This window comes from Telmatherina bonti (genome assembly GCF_933228915.1).
Source record: "Telmatherina bonti genome assembly, chromosome: 10".
In the NCBI taxonomy this organism is placed as follows: domain Eukaryota; kingdom Metazoa; phylum Chordata; class Actinopteri; order Atheriniformes; family Telmatherinidae; genus Telmatherina; species Telmatherina bonti.
Genome location: NC_136628.1, coordinates 20,527,592 through 20,545,084, shown reverse-complemented (window position 1 = coordinate 20,545,084; position 17,493 = coordinate 20,527,592). Strand labels below are relative to the sequence as shown.

The following is a 17,493-nucleotide window of genomic DNA, read 5'->3' as shown; positions in this document are numbered from 1 at the left end:
GGTGTGATAGAACCTCCAAAGATATTAATTTTAGATGAAGATTTTATTACTTCACTGACTTAAGCTTGCATAAAGGACCACCAACCACGTGGGGACTGGTTGTAGAGTTGTCATATAAATTATTAATATATGTGATAAAATTACATTGAAATATTTAATTCCATTTCATAAGTAATAGAAAATTCTGGTAAAATGTAATATTAAAAAAATGTAATAAAGTGGCAAATAATTTAAAGACAGCAGCTTAGATGTCATTTATTTTATTTATTCATTCATTTTCCTAACCGCTTAATCCAATTGAGGGTCGCGGGGAAGCTGGACCCAATCCCAGCAGCCTTTGGGCGAAAGGCAGGGTACACCCTGGACAGTTAACCAGTCCATTGCAGGACATAATTTATTTTATAGGTTGTAAAATCTATTTATTTATTCATTGTTTTTATTGTCAGGAGCTGGATGCCATGACTCTAATAAATTCTAAAACTGTTTGGATCTGCAGCAAAAGACTAGAAACAGGCTATATGTTGCCAGATACATTGTGTTTGGATTATTTAGCCTTCATTGTGTAATTATTTAAATTCTATATAGGGCTAAAACTTTCATTCTTGAAAATTCTGCAAAACTGTGTTACATAACACACAAATAATTTGAAACTTTTTCTTTTTAATTAAAATAATAAGCTGTCCTGCATGAAGGGTTTTGGTATTTTACTTTGAAACAACCACCCGGATGTAAATCTATATTGACGCTTCCTTTACACATCAACGTGAACACACGCTCTCAGACATAATCTACACACACATGCGAACAAATACACACAGAGACATACACACACACACACACACCTTCACAGCCTCAGTGAGCCGGCCTGACTTACTACAGACGGGGAAGCCTCCACGCTCGCGCGGCTGTCTGCAGCGCACTTGTTATCACAACAGAGGTGAGAAAATAAACCAACCGTCTGGTTTATGTTTGAAGAAACTTTCGGTTTTATTTATATTTATATCATGATTTGTATTTGCTTTGCTTGATAGATAGATAAAAACAAATGCAGTTGTTTTGAAGTGTTGCGTAACATCGAGCAACTTTTCCAGGATTAAATATGTTCCAGTTCTTGTTTTAAATATGATAGGTATCACGTTCAACACTGGTAATATCAATTTATTATCAGCCTGATCACATTCACCACAACAGGATAGCCTTCTTGGCTGCGTGTAGCTCAGTGTGTTACTGTGTTGTAATGTGTTATGAAACTTTGCTCTTTAAAATAATAGTTATATGGAGGATTGTTGATGTTTCTGATCAGAATTTTCACCGTCTGGTTTTTAGACAGAGATTAGGCAGAACCCGGATTTTGTGGCGGTAGAAAGGCTGGATGTAGTGATAGTAAGAGGAAGCTGGAGTGTTTACTTTTTGGGGAAGGGGTGTACTGGTGATAAAGAATTAGGTAATTAGCCTATCTGAGGCTGCAGACAGAGTGACGCCAGGCTTCATAAAGCAGCAGCAGCAGACTGATGCCGCACACAGCTCCTGCGCTTTTGCTGTCATTGTGAAAACCCTAGCTGTCTGTCTGTCTGTTGTAAAGGCCAGAATTGGTCACATTTTTACCAGCAAGCAGAGGGCACAGCGTGGGTTTTACCTGTGTTTATTTTAGATGGATCTTACTGAGAAAACTCAAGAGGACTTTTAATGCGATATATGCCAAAAGCTGCGGTTGAAACAGTATCCAAGTCACTTTATAAGCACTTGTTTTACACAGCTCTTATAAAATCAGCTCAAAATGTGCTTAAATCAAATGCAGACGACTGAAGAACGAGATGAAGGATGCAATCAATCAAAATGATGTGTAAAACTGTGGATGTTTTCATACCAAACTGGCATGATGCTTCAGAAAATGACAGGTTCAAAACTTTCATTTGCATCATAAATATTTCTTATCTCATTATTATAAAAAAAAACAAAAACAAAACAAAACAAAAAAAAAAACCCATGTTTTAAAGATTCACCATCAAGATGCTGATCTTATAGTAGAGAGTGGCTGACATAGTTTTGTCCTTCTGCCTTATTGAAAGCATTTGTGTAATTTCCAATACTGCTCAGATGGGCAGAAAGGCACAAACACAAGGAGAACTCTCTGTGTGTCTGCCTCCCTGTCTCCCTCTCCCCCTCCTGCCCTGTGATGTATTCTGGCCAGACAGTATGGCTCCTGGGCGTCAGTGGCACGATCATAGAAATAGAGGCCAAAAAGGACATTCCTCATTGTTGGTGAATCTAGAAAGGAGCTTTGCCATCTTGGCCCGATCTCTCTGAAACAGTTTTATTAAGCATTTTATATACTCTAACAAAGAATAACATCCTTGTTGTTCAGCTTGGAGATCAAGCCTGATGTAGGCATGCTCTTTGTACCCCTGCTGATAGACTCCTTATGATCCATAATCCATATTTATTGCACATTTCTTTAAATCTGAGTCTGCAGTTCCATTCTGGTTGTGCTTATCTCTCCAGGCCACTGTACCACCTATGTGACAAGGAAAACCTTAACATCTGTTGGCTGTACTTGACCTCCAAACGCCAGCTGCGTGTGTTTTGGTTGAACTGTGAGCTAATACAATCTTTCATGTCTCTTGCCAGATGATTGAAACTTGACCTGGATTTCAGGCTGTGTGAGGAATAACCTTCCCTTCAGGCCATTATTAATCTGCCGGATCCCTTCGGTGCCAACACAGAGAGGGGATTTAGGGTTTGCACTTCGCTGGCAGGGGTCCAACTCCAGTCCTACTCCTCCACCAGAGCTGCTTGGAAGTAACTGAGGAATTATATTTTAAAAAAAAAAAAAAAAAAAAAGCCTGTTTACACAGACTCATCACTCTACCTCTTTCATCTTTACCTCTGTTTTTTTTTTTTTTTCCCGTGCCCTGGCTGCTTATTATTTGCCTTTTTTGCTCCTGTCCTCAAGAGAGCTCTTATCCCATTAACTGGACCTATCAGCTCATCTTGCCACCCATTTATCCATCTCAAAATGAACTCTTCCACTTCCATTACATCCCTTTTCTCCTTCACCAGTCCAGCAGTGAAGCGTCTGCTCGGCTGGAAACAAGGAGATGAGGAGGAGAAGTGGGCTGAAAAGGCTGTAGATTCTCTGGTGAAGAAGCTAAAGAAGAAGAAGGGAGCAATGGAGGAGCTAGAGAGAGCGCTCAGCTGTCCTGGGCAACCGAGTGAGTGTAACAGGGTCTAGTAGAGGTTTGGACCATAGTGGGTGTTAGTGTGGTGTTCATGGCGCGTATAAAGAGTTACAAGATAATCCTGATGTGAGATGGTTTGCAGAATAGGAAAGAACACTTAAAATAACCCCTCAACTCAGACATTTTTCTAGTATTTGTAAAAAAAAAAAAAAAAAAAAAGTTCCTCATTGGGATTGTACTTCTGGACCTCTTTTTGCTTTTTGCTACTTGTTAAGTCTAGTTATCCCCATTTCAGAGATGTTGTAAAAGTTGTTCTTTCAACTTCACTTCATTGCACCGTATTAAGATTTAAATTTTTTTTTTTTTTTTTTAATTTTAGCAATGAATTACAAGCTTTTAAAACACAACGCGTTATAAAAATTGAACCAGGTGTTTACAGTCTAAGACACATTTCAGATGCACTGAGTTTTAAAAAGTGCCACCGCAGTGATTTACCTTTGTCTCTTAAGGTACAATTTTATTAAACATAGAAATGATTCAACAAGTCACCACGAGAAAAAAAGATTAAGAGATCTGCACATTTTATTTTTTTCTTTCCTGTCCTTTTAATCATCTTAGAACCTCTCACATATCTGCTTTTTCATTGACTTGCATATAAAGTAATGAAAAATTAGTCTACCTCCAGCAGCTACACTTATTAGACACAGTTATCTACAGACGATTATCTATTTATTTCATGCATGTTTCTCATTGTAATGCACTTTATTTCAGAATGTTTACTTGTATGATGTATTTTTGCTTTGCTAATGTTCTAATCAGCCCTGAAGTAAAAGAACAGAATAATTCTTCCATTATTTTTTTTTCATATGCAATATACAGTTAGACTAAGTAAAAGTTAGTGTTTGGCACAAGTAAGTATCTGAATTTGTTTTGTAGCTCTTATGCCTCAGCTTAAAATTGCACAAGAGATATTGAATATATTAGCTGAAGGTTTTTCCCATGAGAATTAGAGACTAATAGACAAAGAAATACACATTTCTCAAAATTAAAGCTTCAAACAGCCAAACTTTTAACACATAAGGAACTTAAAGCTACTTAAGCATCATGTTTTTTTTTTCTTTTTCTTCTATTTATTTATTAATTTTTTTTCCTTCTCCAGGTAAGTGCGTGACAATTCCTCGATCACTGGATGGGAGGCTGCAGGTGTCCCACAGAAAGGGTCTGCCTCACGTTATCTACTGCAGGGTGTGGCGCTGGCCTGACCTGCAGTCTCACCACGAGCTCAAAGCCCTCGAGTGCTGCGAGTTCCCCTTTGGATCCAAGCAGAAGGACATATGCGTCAACCCTTACCACTACAGGCGGGTAGAGACTCCAGGTACATGGATCTTCCACATTTATTACAAAAATATGCACATTATTGAGTTAGTCAAGTTTGTGAAAATGTCACTAAGTAATGGCGAGTAAAGATTTGAAGAGACAGAACATCTGATCTAAAAGTGCTTCCAGCCCAAAAGTATGTGTGATGATCTGAGCTTATAGAGCCGCATTTAGATCTGCTTTTGCCTTCGGTACCTTTTTAAAAATCTTTTATCTCTTAAGTGCTGCCGCCAGTTCTGGTTCCACGCCACAGCGAGTTCAACCCTCAACACAGTTTACTGGCAAAGTTCAGGAACGCCTCTCTGCACAACGAGCCACTGATGCCCCAGAATGCCACGTACCCAGACTCGTTCCCTCCACTGCCCTGCTCCTCCTTTTCCTCCTCTCCTCCTTCATCCCTCGCTCAGTCCCCCACTTCACAGAGTTACCCCAACTCCCCCAACAGCACTGCAGAACCTGGAAGTCCATATCACATCACAGGTAGACCTTGGAAGCATAAAACGCACCATGCAAGCATGTTGTACTTTTCCCAAAGATGTAGCAGGTTCTGACCCAAATAAGCGCATCGGTCCCATTTTTGCCATTCTCTGATTTATGGTTTTCCAGCTGACACTCCTCCACCTCCATACAGCATGATGGAAACAAACTCCCAGGAGGATGTGAAGCCAAGCAACCCCACAGAAACCACTAAACTGACATTTTCTGCTCCACACAGAGGTAACTAACCTTGTAGAGGAGTTTAAAAGTGCGCATGTTATCTATAACTTCTATACATAACGCCCTCTTCTCGCTGATCTCTGTTTAGATTTAAGGCCTGTGTGCTACGAGGAGCCTGAATACTGGTGTTCTATAGCTTACTATGAGCTCAACAACAGGGTAGGGGAAACTTTTCACGCCTCAGCCCGCAGCGTCTTGGTGGACGGCTTCACAGACCCGTCCAACAACAAGAACCGCTTCTGCCTCGGCCTGCTCTCCAACGTCAACCGCAACTCCACCATCGAGCACACGCGCCGGCACATAGGCAAAGGTAAGCTGCACGGCTCTCGCAGGTAATTCGTGACAAAACGTTCAGTTGGAACAATATCTCGGTGAATGTCATCCATACAGGGACCTGCATGCAGTTGGTGTGTGGAAGCAAAGCGATATTTTCTAAACACAGTTCTAGAAAATTGCATTTGAAAAACAAAATTTCAGAAAATGTACCTCATTGTGCACATCTAGAATGCGTTCTCTGTTTAGCTGTTTGACTTTCTCATATAAGCTATTAACTTTTCACTGTCATTTCACAGGATTACACTTGTACTATGTGGGCGGGGAGGTGTATGCAGAGTGTCTGAGTGACAGCAGCATTTTTGTCCAGAGCCGCAACTGTAATTTCCAACATGGCTTCCACACCACCACTGTGTGTAAGATCCCTAGCGGCTGCAGCCTCAAAATCTTCAACAACCAGCTGTTCGCTCAGCTTCTCGCCCAGTCTGTCAACCACGGCTTCGAGGTCGTCTACGAGCTCACTAAGATGTGCACCATCCGCTTGAGCTTTGTCAAGGTACCGTGTCTCCTGGTAAACCACTTATTTGACACGCAGGGACAGACGGGAATAGTAATCAACCTTTGTCTGAGATTTCTGATGGTATTTCAGTGAGAATAGTTTGTTTTCCACTAGTTTGTCAGCGTAAACAAATCTGCTGTGCTGTTTAGATCTTAACGTTCTGCCAGGCATGTCATATCCTGCCACATGCAGTGTTAGGATAACACATGTTCAGTTAGCACCCAAACTGACAAAACACCAGCTGAGATTTATGACTGTCCATTCCTCAGGGCTGGGGTGCTGAATACCACCGACAAGATGTGACCAGCACCCCCTGCTGGATCGAAGTGCATCTGCACGGGCCCCTTCAATGGCTGGACAAGGTCCTCACACAGATGGGCTCCCCACACAACCCCATCTCTTCAGTGTCATAACATGAACCCTGACACACACAGTTCTGTGTGTGTTTGTTTTCTTTACACAGGTAGTTGTAAATTCTGTATGTTTTGCTTAGCTGTCTGTCCTTGGGCTCCTGTTAGCATCTCATATAAATATGACAAACTGATGTAATAAAGCTTTGTCATTTCAAGACACTCCAATGAAAAAGAACTACTAAAGAACTTTCTTTTTTTTTGCCTTAATAGCAGTTCTTAGTTTCAGTATGATGAAGCATTTATCCTCATCTTCATTTCCATTGGGAAACGTCTGAAAAAATCCAGTAAAATGGGATATGTCTAGGTACTCGAGGTGTTACGTAAGTGGTATTAAAGTTGTAAGTGCTGTATTTCCATGTGTTGACCAATGTTTGACTAAATGTACTGTTTGCTTTTTACTTGTTCCATTAAAAAAAAAATCTTTATTTTTTTTTCTAAGATTAGACTCTAAGTTTCAGTTTTTTTCTTATGTGAAAAAATAAAATGTACATCACATAATATAAACACAATCTGGGATGTTTCAGTTTTTCTGTTTAATCTTTAATCAGCAGAGGAAAGACATTACAAAAGAGATATTGTACACTGACTTTTAATTTTGCTTATTTACCACCATTTTAACTCATTTGTATTCATTCATAATTTATGGTTTGTGCTACAGCATAAGATAAACATACTTAATAAAAACAAGTCCTTGAATCGCCACATAACACAACATTTAGAGAGAAAACACTAAAAACACACGTTTAAGGTTCAACGTGATCATCAGAGTATCATGATGATAATATACATCAGCATATAATCAGCTTTTAACAAGTCGAGGCCTTCATTATTACTTGCATACAAAGACAGATGAAAAGATGAGATTTTACAAAGCAGCTGCAACCAAAATGTAAAACAGTGTTGAGAAAAGTTGGCTTGTACAAAACGTTCAAAGAAAAAATGTATTTCCTTAACAGAGAGCCTTTTGAAGAAATTCACATCTTTTAATATAAGTTAACCCGGCTCAGTGCATCAATCTCACCAAGCTATAAGTTCCTTTATTTCTGCATTACTCTTTCTTGTGCATGGAGAACTAACTGGAGAAGATTTTTTTAAAAAATTATTCTTATTATTCATGGTTACTACCCATTTATGCATCAAGTGTGACTGTTATGATTTTCCATCATTCAGTTCATAGAAAGCATCAGATATAGTGTCAGACACTGACAGCCAGTGTCAACAGCCCTGGAACTGCTGCTGTGATTGGCTGCGGCTGTGTGTGGCCAGGAGCTGCTGTTGCTGCTGCAGGAAGCTGATCACCTCGGGACTCCTAAGCAGTGACTGGAGGACACAGACATACCCATTTTAGAGCACAGTACAAAATTAATTATGTGGATCACCAGAAAATAATGATGAGGAAAAGGTCAAATACAAAAGGGATAGAACTGGTGTCCATTAGGTGCCACTAATGAGTCTAAAGGCTTCAGTTAATCATTTGTTTTTGCATTATGACAAAATCAGTCAAACCAGCTTTGACTTACCAGTCGTTTCTGGTTGAGCACCTGCTCGATCAGAGAAGGTCTGGCTGGACGGTCCCCCATGGTACCCAGCCGCTGTTTGTTCACTGACACCGGCCGCTCCTCTGAGTTTTCCTGTTTAATGGAAAAAAACCCAATAATGTAGCAAATGCACGAGGAGGTTTTGTTTGAACTGCTGCTTTGTTTTGTCTGGTCAGAGGCGCCACATGGGGGGAAGTTAGGAAGATTCTAAGGGCCCCATGACTTGTTAGGGGCTCAAAAAGATGTACAAACTATATAAGAAAATCATTAAACATTCATTAAAAATAATAAATACTTTTTTCAAAGGTTGTAATAAAATATAGCAGTAATATAAACTGATAAACCATTTTTTAAAAATTACAATAACCTAGTTAGCACTGTGATTTAACCCTTTATAGGGTACTCAATAAAATACCTTCAAATTAGAATTTTTAACATAAAATTGTCCTTCTGGTATGAACCAAGACCTCTATTCTGTTGTTACATTAACAAATAATAATAATAAAAAAAAAGTTTTATGCTGAACATGAAAGGAAACAAAGTGATCAAAAATAGTCCCTTGCCCCAAAAAGGGTTAAACACAGTCTTAGATCTTTATTATTCCCATAAAAAGCTATTCTTTTTGCCAGCTTGAAGCAATTGAAGCAAAACCAAAAATCTAAAATTTCCGATCAAGTTGTGGGATCTATGCCATTTTCTTTCATAGGGCCCAAAATTCCTGGTGTCACCCCTGTGTCTGGTTAAAGAAACCCCAGCAAAGAGTGACCTGTAATGAAATCTGTAAGCGTACCTGCAGCCAGTGAGTTTGATGGGTCTAAAAATGAAAGAGTTAAATTAAGATGTTTCTTACATCAAGCTTTCCGCTGGACATGGCTTGATCACTCTTCTTCTTCTTGTATTTGTCTTTGTACATCTTGTTACGGTGTTTTTTGCACATCCACGGTTTCCTCTGCTTGGCCACCTGTGTGGTTGTCTCTGTACACCCGTCGTAAGTACACTGCTTGGGGGCGTTGTCCACCTCCGCGGTATCGTCGTCGTTGAGCTCTTCCGGGCTGGCAGCGCTGTCTCTGGGATCCGAAGTGTCCAGGACGTCGCTCTCCTCGTCTGGATCGTCCATGTCGTAGGACGAGACGTTGTTCTCTGGCTCGTGCGGCGTTATTACGTTTCTACTATCGACCACTCCGCTTTTATTTACATAATACCTTTGTCCATCCTTAGTGAGCAACAGAGTGGAGTCTTTGTCTTTATTTGCGGCTGATGATGTGTTCTCCTCTTCGCTCATGACGGCGGTGCAGAAAATAGCGTAGATGTAGCCAGCAAGCTAACTATATGTCCTTTACAGCAGGTTTGCGTTCATATGTATAACTGTATATAATGTTTTACTTGCATTTCCAAAGCAAGTATATGTTTTAAACGGTATGTCACTTAATGAAAATAAGTTTACTGTGAATAAAACAGTATTTTAAAAGTGAATATTATGATATCTAGCCAGCTAAAGTGAGACCAACACTTTACGTCGACGACAATCTTCTTCTCTGATTGGTTCTGACTGTTAGCGCGACCCCTATGGGTACAAAGACGAACTGCACATTATACAGAGTTTACATTTATTTGACAAGCTCACAGAATAAATAATTTAGAAATATTGCTTAAATTAGCATTTCAGTTTTTTCCCCAAATGGTTACATCTACACTTGTGTAGCTACTCAGCCAGTTCAGACAGATCATATGTGTTTTTCACGCTCATTGCATTCCCCAAAGTGGGATTATGAAACACCAGCCTCTGGGTATAGATTTGTTCAAGGTCTGTTATTCATCCTGCACAAGATAACCAGAATTAAAAAAGAGAATAGCAGCCACAAAATATGCAGATTCAATTTGCGGTTGGTCATAGATTTTGTGATTCATCTGGATTATTTTTGCAGCTCTGCTGAGGTCTTATTATGTAACTTGTTCTCTTATTTTCCACATTGCATCTTCTTGCATTTTTGTCTTATTCATCCCCTGATTTTCAGTCTCTTTATGATCTCTGTATTAAGTTTGCATCTGCTAATTTTTCTGTGCCTCTTTCACCCTCATTTTATGCTGTTTGTTATATTGCTGTTATTTTCTTTCTGTCTCTTTATGTAGTTTCTGAAGTCATTGTCTCCTGCCTTGTTGTCTCCTACACGCCTGCCCAGTAAACCTGTGTAGTAATGAATTTAGCAAAAATATTAAAAAGCTGGAAACTGTCAAACATGCAACAATTATTCCTTTGTATTCTTCTGAGCTCCTAGAGCTTTTCTTCTGAGGTTTTTAGACTGCTAGATCAAAATGCAACTTCCCAGTTTCATCTACCTACCTTAAAATTGTCAAGTTGAAGCTGAGTTAAAAGTGGAAAAGCTGTTCCTTATAAATTTTTGATCCCTGTTGTGGTTTATCCAAAATGAATTTCTCTGATTAAATTCACCAAATAAATTTCAATCATCGCACCTGTATGCGAGCATTTGCCATGTCAAATACAAAAAATTGCAAATCCTGCATCCTTTGCTATAAGTGGTATTCATAAAAACCCATCAAGTATCCCCTCTGGTGAAGTGCTACCCACAAGATAACTGTTAAAAATAGCAAATAAGGGCCATTGAGGGTTTAGAGTACCTATTTAACAGAAAAAAAACAATATACACAAGGAAAACTATAAATATTAAAACTCTTAGAAAAAAAGAGAGACCCACATTTTGACTGAAACATGTTTTAATTATTACTATTGTCATCAATAGACCATTGTTAAACAGAGGTACAGGTATCAGTATTTGGAACGGGTTGTAATGCAGTGGTGCAGCTGTGAGAGCACTTTGGTAAACCACATGTGCTGGACAGTGTGGATTTCAATAGCACAACAAATTAATACTGATTTGCAGCACATTACTTTGTTTGTGCGAAGATGAGCACAAATACAGAAACTTAAGATGAGTGCAATGACTGCAGTGAGATCAGATAAAGAAAAAAAGGAGCTGCTCTGCATATCTCTCACTCGTCTGGCCTCACACCAGTCACTGGAATAGATATTGTACTGGCTGACTTTGCACAAGAAGAGACATCATTTCCAGTGCTCAACATGAAACAAAGATGATGATTTCCTTTTCTTCTATAAGTTTGTCTGCATGGATTCATCCAGGTTGAACACCATCAGGTTAAAAATGCTCCTCTTCAGCTAGACAGCTAGTTTCCATTTAAACCTGATGATCTTCTCTGGATTTGTAGTTTTTCTATACTCCTTGTTGTGCAAGACTTTTTTTTTTTTTGTCAATTCTTTTTCTCTTTATTTTTTGTTTTTTACAATTCTCATAGACGAACTACTAGTAAAGAAATATACTGTATTGTGAACTATCAAAATAAATAAAATTGTTATTTACATAACATATAAACAATACTTCATCACTAAACTGTTTTTTTTTTCATATAAGAATAGGCTACTGTATGTCTGTCATGCTTTCATCTGAGTAAATGAAGCCATGAATGAGGTTGTACAGAGCTTAAATAAATCCTCCTCCATCTTTTAAACCTTACTGCTTTGCACGAGTGCTGCTGGTTTTCTGACATCCACACTGTCATTCTCTTCGTCCTGTTTGACTGCACCCAGAGTACAGTACCTTTGTGCAAATAGGTAGCCCTCATTACTTGTCATTTTCATGAAAAACAAATATGTAGAGTGTAAAAGGGACTTTTGGCCTGCAGCAATCATACTATGTACTGCTTTCATACCATCAGTGGTGGTAAAAATTAAGATTAATGAGCGATTGTGTGACTGTGTAATGAGGAAGAGGTGTCAAGTTTGCTACAAGCACCCAGATGCTGCTGAATTCTGTGCATTGAGATGTTATGAACTAGCAGTTGACAAGGTAACAAGTTGCGATAAAATGCACCATTATTGTCTTAATAGCAGTTTGTGTAAAATGTAAACTGTAATACTGAAGTGCGCTGGGAAGGCAACATCTACGCTGTTTGGAGCACAGTCACAGCAAACGTAATCTCCTTGACTACTGCTTTTCCCCAAATATTGTGAGAACTCATAATTTCTACTTCCTGCAGCTGTGATTGGACAATTTTAGAGTATTCATTAAGCCTACCACAATCTACTTCACATTTCTGACTTCTATGCCTAAACGAGTTTCCATTATTTTTATTCCATCAAACTCGTCAGTCAACAAAAAACTGTTTCCTCTATGAAAATGGGAGATACATATAAAAAAATGTAGTGAACAAATAGTCAATAAATAAGGTTCAATAAAACATGAACATTGGGTCCATATTCTCATATTGCCATGTAGAGCCTTTTCATCATGTTTAGCCCGGATCATCACTGAAAGGTAAACAGTCCTGTCGCCCTTTCTCGCTCCTTGAGCTCTGCAACATGTGCTCAGATGAGAGAACGTTAAAAAGAAATCAAAGTCTTCCTCCTTACTCCACATGTTCCTGTTGCCGCTTGTCTTTCTCCCAATCTCAATTATTATTATTTATTTAGCTCATCCACCCCTTCATCAACCTGTCCTCCAGTTTTTCTTTTTTCTCCAGTTTTCCACAGTCCACATCCAGCATTTTGGTGTGAGGATGTAGATGTCTCCTCTTCCCCCTTCTCCATGCAGAGGGAGGAGTTGGAAGAGGATTCTCCCTTCAAACATCTCCTTATCATCCTCCTCCCTGCAGTCTCCTCTCTAGAAGGGTGAGTTGGGAGAGCAGATGGTGCTGACTGAACTGATGGAGATGTCATCGGAGTCTGATGGGGGACTGGGGTCCGGGGAGGGATCAGAGCAAGTGTTGGGGGTCAGAGAGGGAGGAACCATGGGCAGGCCAGGGAGGCAACAGGGAGGCTCTGCCCGGCGTAAGTTTGTTGTTCTTTCTGTCTTCACAGTCATCTGCAGAGGTGGCGGCCTCACATCCGGGTTGCATCCTCGTCTGAGAATCTGCCCCTCCTTATCAAGAGAGGTGGCCTGGTAGAAAGAAGCACAGGAGAACATAGACATCAGATTGTTGTGTGGCATGACACATAATTCAGTAGAGAACATGACGAGTTCTGCACATGCTTATTAAGTTAGTAATCCCTGTGTAAATGATTAGTCACAAGAGGAATTAATGACTAAAACAACCTTTTACTTGTTGAAAAATCTCTCAAAAAGTATAAATGGTTTATAATCAGTGAGCTGTATATCACACTGCTGCATGGAAGCAGAACTACCTGGCTTATCAAAATAGATATTTGTTATTATTTTGTTCAAACTTCTTATTAATTCCTCTTGTCGCTGGTGTCATTTATAACTCAAGGTCCTCAATAGGTCAGGGGGTAAAGCCACAAAACACAAGTTGTACAATGTAAGCAGAAAAGCAAGTCCTGGCATTACAAGGGGCAGCTGGGTGGGAAGCTTTACATCAAGCAAAATAGACAAACAAATCACAGAAGTTCCAAGAGACAAGCAAGGATGCACAAGTATTTCTTTGGAAAGGCAGCATTCACAAAGAAATTGTGTAAACAAAACCTGATTATTCCAGCATCGGTTTGTTTACTTTGCTGTAGGATGTGGGTTAACATACACAACCTTTTATACAGAAAAAAATGCAGCGACACACCTATAAACAGCAACACAATGTGGGACAATCCTTGGCAGGAGACAGACAACAGTGATGCAGGTAACGCGGTTATGACTATGTGTTTACGACAAGAAAGGGATGAAAGAGGAAAAAATTGAAAAGATGCTTCAAAATGGAACAGAAGCAGCACTAGCCAACCAGCTGGGCAGCACTCAGGCAAGGCAGGAGGGGTGGGGGGGGGGCATCAATTCCAGAGACACTATTTTAGCTTGTTTTGATTTCTCGCTGCTTTGCGACCTTTTTGTGTCTCCATGGAAACCTAGCATACCTTATCCAGTACATGGCCGGGTGCTGGTAGAAATCCAACGACCCAGATCGCTGCATAGAAAAGCTGTCATCCAGCTGAACACAAAGAGAAACCAGTACAATCAATCCAAACACCAGTTCACATGGGAACAAAACTTCACTGAGAAAACTGGATTTATCTCAAGAAGTGGAGTGAGTAAACAAAAAAAGACGGATAATCGCGGAGAACGTCACACGTTTTTTTAAAGGCATTTTTAACATTTTGTAGTTGGTCTCAGACCAACTGGTTTATGTGAAACTTACAGAAATGACTGACACCCCTGCAGTTGTGTCATTGACCCTCGGACTTGTGTTGAAGTGCTTCTTTATCTTCCCTGCTACTGACAGCTGGTGCTCATTCTCACAAAGACCTTCATCCTGCATTGAGAGAGGTAGAAAAGGAAGGCAAAGTTGGAGGACGGTGCAAATGAAAGTAGATGAAGGTGCTTCGTAAGTGTGGTGAAACTGTACGCACAGTGACCCAGGGGTGCTCCAGCACTTGGAGAGCAGTGTATCTCTGATCCACCTCCACCTCCAGCATAGATCGGATCAGTTCCTGTAGGTGGTGGTAGGTTTAGTATACTTTTTATGTAAAGCAAATTCATCTAACACCAGTCTACAACTATGTGATCAGTGTATAGAGAGGATTGTCACCTTTGCTGTTTCTGACACATTGTCCCAGTATGGTAGTGGAAATTCAAGCTGTCCCATTAGGATTTGATCAAAAAGCGCCTCTTGATCATCGCTGCTCCTGCAAATATGAGAATATAAAGTAAGAATAAGTAAGTATAAAGAATGCGTTCAAAGAGGTATAGTTGCAGTACAATTGTCAACCAGTAGAGGGAACCCACGCACAACCTCAAAAGTAACTTGTGCAACATCTCAAGTTTTAATGACGTTCTGGCATCTAGTGGTAATAATACCAGATTGCATCTAACTGAATTCCACGACTCTACACCGCTGAAATTACAGCTGCATACTTGTAGTCACATATCTGCATTTATATTATTCCTAATATAACTACATTTTTTGTGATTCCACACTAATGATTTGAATATTATATAGCGTTTCAGCGAACAGATGTTACACAGAGGAGTTTCTGAGACAAATGGTTGGTAGAAGAATATTCTGTTACTGGAGGAAGTTTTTTTTCCCAGCTTACCCTCGAAATGGCGGGAAACCACACAGCAAGATGTAGGTAATGACTCCAGCTGCCCAGATGTCCACCTTAAGGCCATATCTACACACACACACACACACACAAAAAAAATCTGCTCAAACCAAAGGAAGAGAAAAATTTAAATTTGCATACATGATAAAGAAGACTTTTTTTTCTGTAACCAGCATCTCAAATCCATTAAAACATGGCTGACGCAGTATGTCAGCTACAACACCGAAAAATGACACAGATGATACCGTAATCAGTGATTTATTGACATGACTTCAGCTACGTAGCTACTTTTCTCACCCTGTTTCTGCAATGATTTCAGGTGCTACATATGTTGGGGTCCCACAGACAGTGTAGAGCGGTCCATCAACCACAGTCGCCAGACCAAAGTCTCCCAGTTTGAGGCTTTTGCTGCCGTCTGCATGTTCATACACCTTAACACAGAAGAAACATTCATTCAAAAGGTTCATTTAAATTATTTGTAAAGACTTTTTGTACCGACGCTTTCAATGGCTGTTAAAGAAAAGAAAAAAATGTTACAAGAGTGGAGAAATATAGCAGCAGGTGGTGCAAAAGGATGACAATAAGGATTTTGACAGAAGGAAGAAGGTAGAATTGAGGGATTGAGCAGGAGGTGTGAGGGCAGCGAGGATGAGTCATCTCTCTCTGCGAGAGTCCATAGTGAGTGAAATTACTTCACTGTTCATTCACAAAGGAAGAGGGGGGGGGGTGTATGTTATATGAGCATTTGCAAAAAGTGTTTGAACTCACCAGCAGGTTTTCTGGTTTGATGTCTCTGTGCACAATGTTGAGGCTGTGGAGGTATTTAATGGCGTTGGCCAGATTGTAGAGCATGCCGCTAGCATCTCTTTCTGTGTATCTGTTGGCAGAGGTGATGGCGTCGAACAGATCTCCCCCCTGTGGACACATCATGATGAATATGTGGGCTGTCAGTGTTAGGAACAAGAATAATACGAGAGTTTGTTTGGTGTTTTCAGACCCAAACACAACTTGGCAACTTTTTACTGCAGCTGATCTTTTCTGCTGAAAAAGGTTTTTAAAAAAAAAAAAAAAAAAAATTAATTTAGCAGCATGTTTTCTGTCTGCTCAGCAGCTTGGAAGATAAACTGTGTCCTAACTCCCATCCCCCCCCCCCCCCCCCCCCCCCCCATTTTTAATATTTCTACATTATGGTAATTATTTCTGTTAATTCACTCTCTTTTCTCACAGACTTCTCTCTTTCTCTCTCTGTTCATCATAGTTTCTACTGGCTAGAATTTCTCCCCCCCCTCTTACTTTTCTCTCATCCTCTCTGAGTTTCTCTTCCCGAGTGGACTAAGTGGAGCAGAGGCTTAAAATAGGGCTGCATATTTCTCTCTTTCAGCACTGAGTCAGACACACTGTCAGGGTTCAAACTCAGCAGCAGTTGTTTAAATAGAAAAGCTGTCAAATGCCAAAGCTCAGCCCTTAACCACTGCATCTGTCCTTGTATATTTTAGAAGCACACACATATATCTCATTGTGGCTGCTTTAAAAATGTTATTCCAGAAGCAGGGATGTTCATATACATTTGGGAAATGGAGGCTGGCTTACAGATGGGATCTCAAGCTAATCATTTTATGTTGCTATAATCACAGTAGTGCTTTCAAGTTTGTGAAACTTTTAGATTTCTCATCTAAAGAGCTACAACAAACTAAGATCAAGTCAATCAAGTTCTGAAACAGATTTTTAGAAAATTATTTAATACTCATCATCTCTGAGTGGCAAAACTATGGAAACTATTAGCTATTAATATAAAAATGGAATTATAATACATTATTTTCATTAAATTGCTGGTGTGTGTAGAACCTCGCATCTGTGGGAAAAACAAAAGTTAAGGTCCTCATAAAATGGTTGGACGTTTTTGAGGACTCCAGAAAACCTTTACAAATGAGTTTGGGCTCCACCAATTCAGGCTGTGAACAAACAGATGAAGGTAAGACCAACAAAGGTTGCTCCAAGAGCAAGTGTGGAACATTTTCCTCGGTCACAATATGAACTTCAAAGCAGCTGACTGCTTCTCTCATATTTGTTAGTGTTAATGCTCCTGAGCGTGCTGTCAGGTGAGCTAAAAACATAGAAAGGGAAACTAGAAGAAAACTTTTGCTTTCCAGTAAGTACACTCCCACCAGTCTAGTTTGCTAACAATCACATGGAGAAAGAACCAGAAAGCTCCTGAAAAATCCTAATATTTTATTAAATAAAAATGTGAAGTTGGGATTTTAGCATTAAAATATTACGGCATCTGCTATATTTGTGGTGGTGTCATGGTTTGGGTTTATTTTTCTGCATCTGGATCTGGATGTTAACAGTTAATGAA

General features: G+C 39.7%; 3 protein-coding genes across 3 annotated transcripts in view; 1 reads left to right on the top strand and 2 right to left on the bottom strand.

Annotated features, from left to right (window-relative positions):
• Positions 1-824: 824 nt before the first annotated feature.
• smad9 (SMAD family member 9) lies at positions 825-6,888 on the top strand. The gene is made up of 8 exons (XM_079247807.1): positions 825-937; positions 2,629-3,212; positions 4,339-4,554; positions 4,779-5,036; positions 5,163-5,273; positions 5,362-5,583; positions 5,846-6,102; positions 6,375-6,888. Exons 2-8 carry the CDS (start codon positions 3,017-3,019, stop codon positions 6,516-6,518), a joined length of 1,404 nt encoding a protein of 467 aa, XP_079103933.1. The 5' UTR covers positions 825-937; positions 2,629-3,016; the 3' UTR covers positions 6,519-6,888.
• Positions 6,889-7,079: 191 nt separating this feature from the next.
• rfxap (regulatory factor X-associated protein) lies at positions 7,080-9,582 on the bottom strand. The gene is made up of 3 exons (XM_079247323.1): positions 8,907-9,582; positions 8,039-8,149; positions 7,080-7,838 (listed from the first exon to the last, which is right to left on the bottom strand). Exons 1-3 carry the CDS (start codon positions 9,336-9,338, stop codon positions 7,734-7,736), a joined length of 648 nt encoding a protein of 215 aa, XP_079103449.1. The 5' UTR covers positions 9,339-9,582; the 3' UTR covers positions 7,080-7,733.
• A 3,386-nt stretch (positions 9,583-12,968) lies between these two features.
• Positions 12,969-17,493, bottom strand: part of dclk1a (doublecortin-like kinase 1a) — a gene marked incomplete at both ends in the record, with an annotated part of 46,525 nt that continues 42,000 nt past the window's right edge. Inside the window, 8 exons of the mRNA XM_079247281.1 lie at positions 12,969-13,026; positions 13,950-14,023; positions 14,231-14,344; positions 14,442-14,522; positions 14,621-14,717; positions 15,129-15,206; positions 15,435-15,568; positions 15,906-16,052. Of these exons, the coding sequence (XP_079103407.1) occupies positions 12,969-13,026; positions 13,950-14,023; positions 14,231-14,344; positions 14,442-14,522; positions 14,621-14,717; positions 15,129-15,206; positions 15,435-15,568; positions 15,906-16,052 (783 nt within the window). The remainder of the gene's footprint in view (positions 13,027-13,949; positions 14,024-14,230; positions 14,345-14,441; positions 14,523-14,620; positions 14,718-15,128; positions 15,207-15,434; positions 15,569-15,905; positions 16,053-17,493) is intronic.

Coding starts and splice junctions, on each gene's coding strand:
- smad9 (XM_079247807.1), top strand. CDS start 3,017: ATGAACTCTTCCACTTCCATTACATCCCTTTTCTCCTTCACCAGTCCA. Junction 4,555..4,778: donor CAGGCGGGTAGAGACTCCAG/GTACATGGATCT, acceptor TTATCTCTTAAG/TGCTGCCGCCAGTTCTGGTT. Junction 5,037..5,162: donor AAGTCCATATCACATCACAG/GTAGACCTTGGA, acceptor ATGGTTTTCCAG/CTGACACTCCTCCACCTCCA.
- rfxap (XM_079247323.1), bottom strand. CDS start 9,338: ATGAGCGAAGAGGAGAACACATCATCAGCCGCAAATAAAGACAAAGAC. Junction 8,150..8,906: donor TGTCCAGCGGAAAGCTTGAT/GTAAGAAACATC, acceptor TCCATTAAACAG/GAAAACTCAGAGGAGCGGCC. Junction 7,839..8,038: donor TGCTCAACCAGAAACGACTG/GTAAGTCAAAGC, acceptor TGTGTCCTCCAG/TCACTGCTTAGGAGTCCCGA.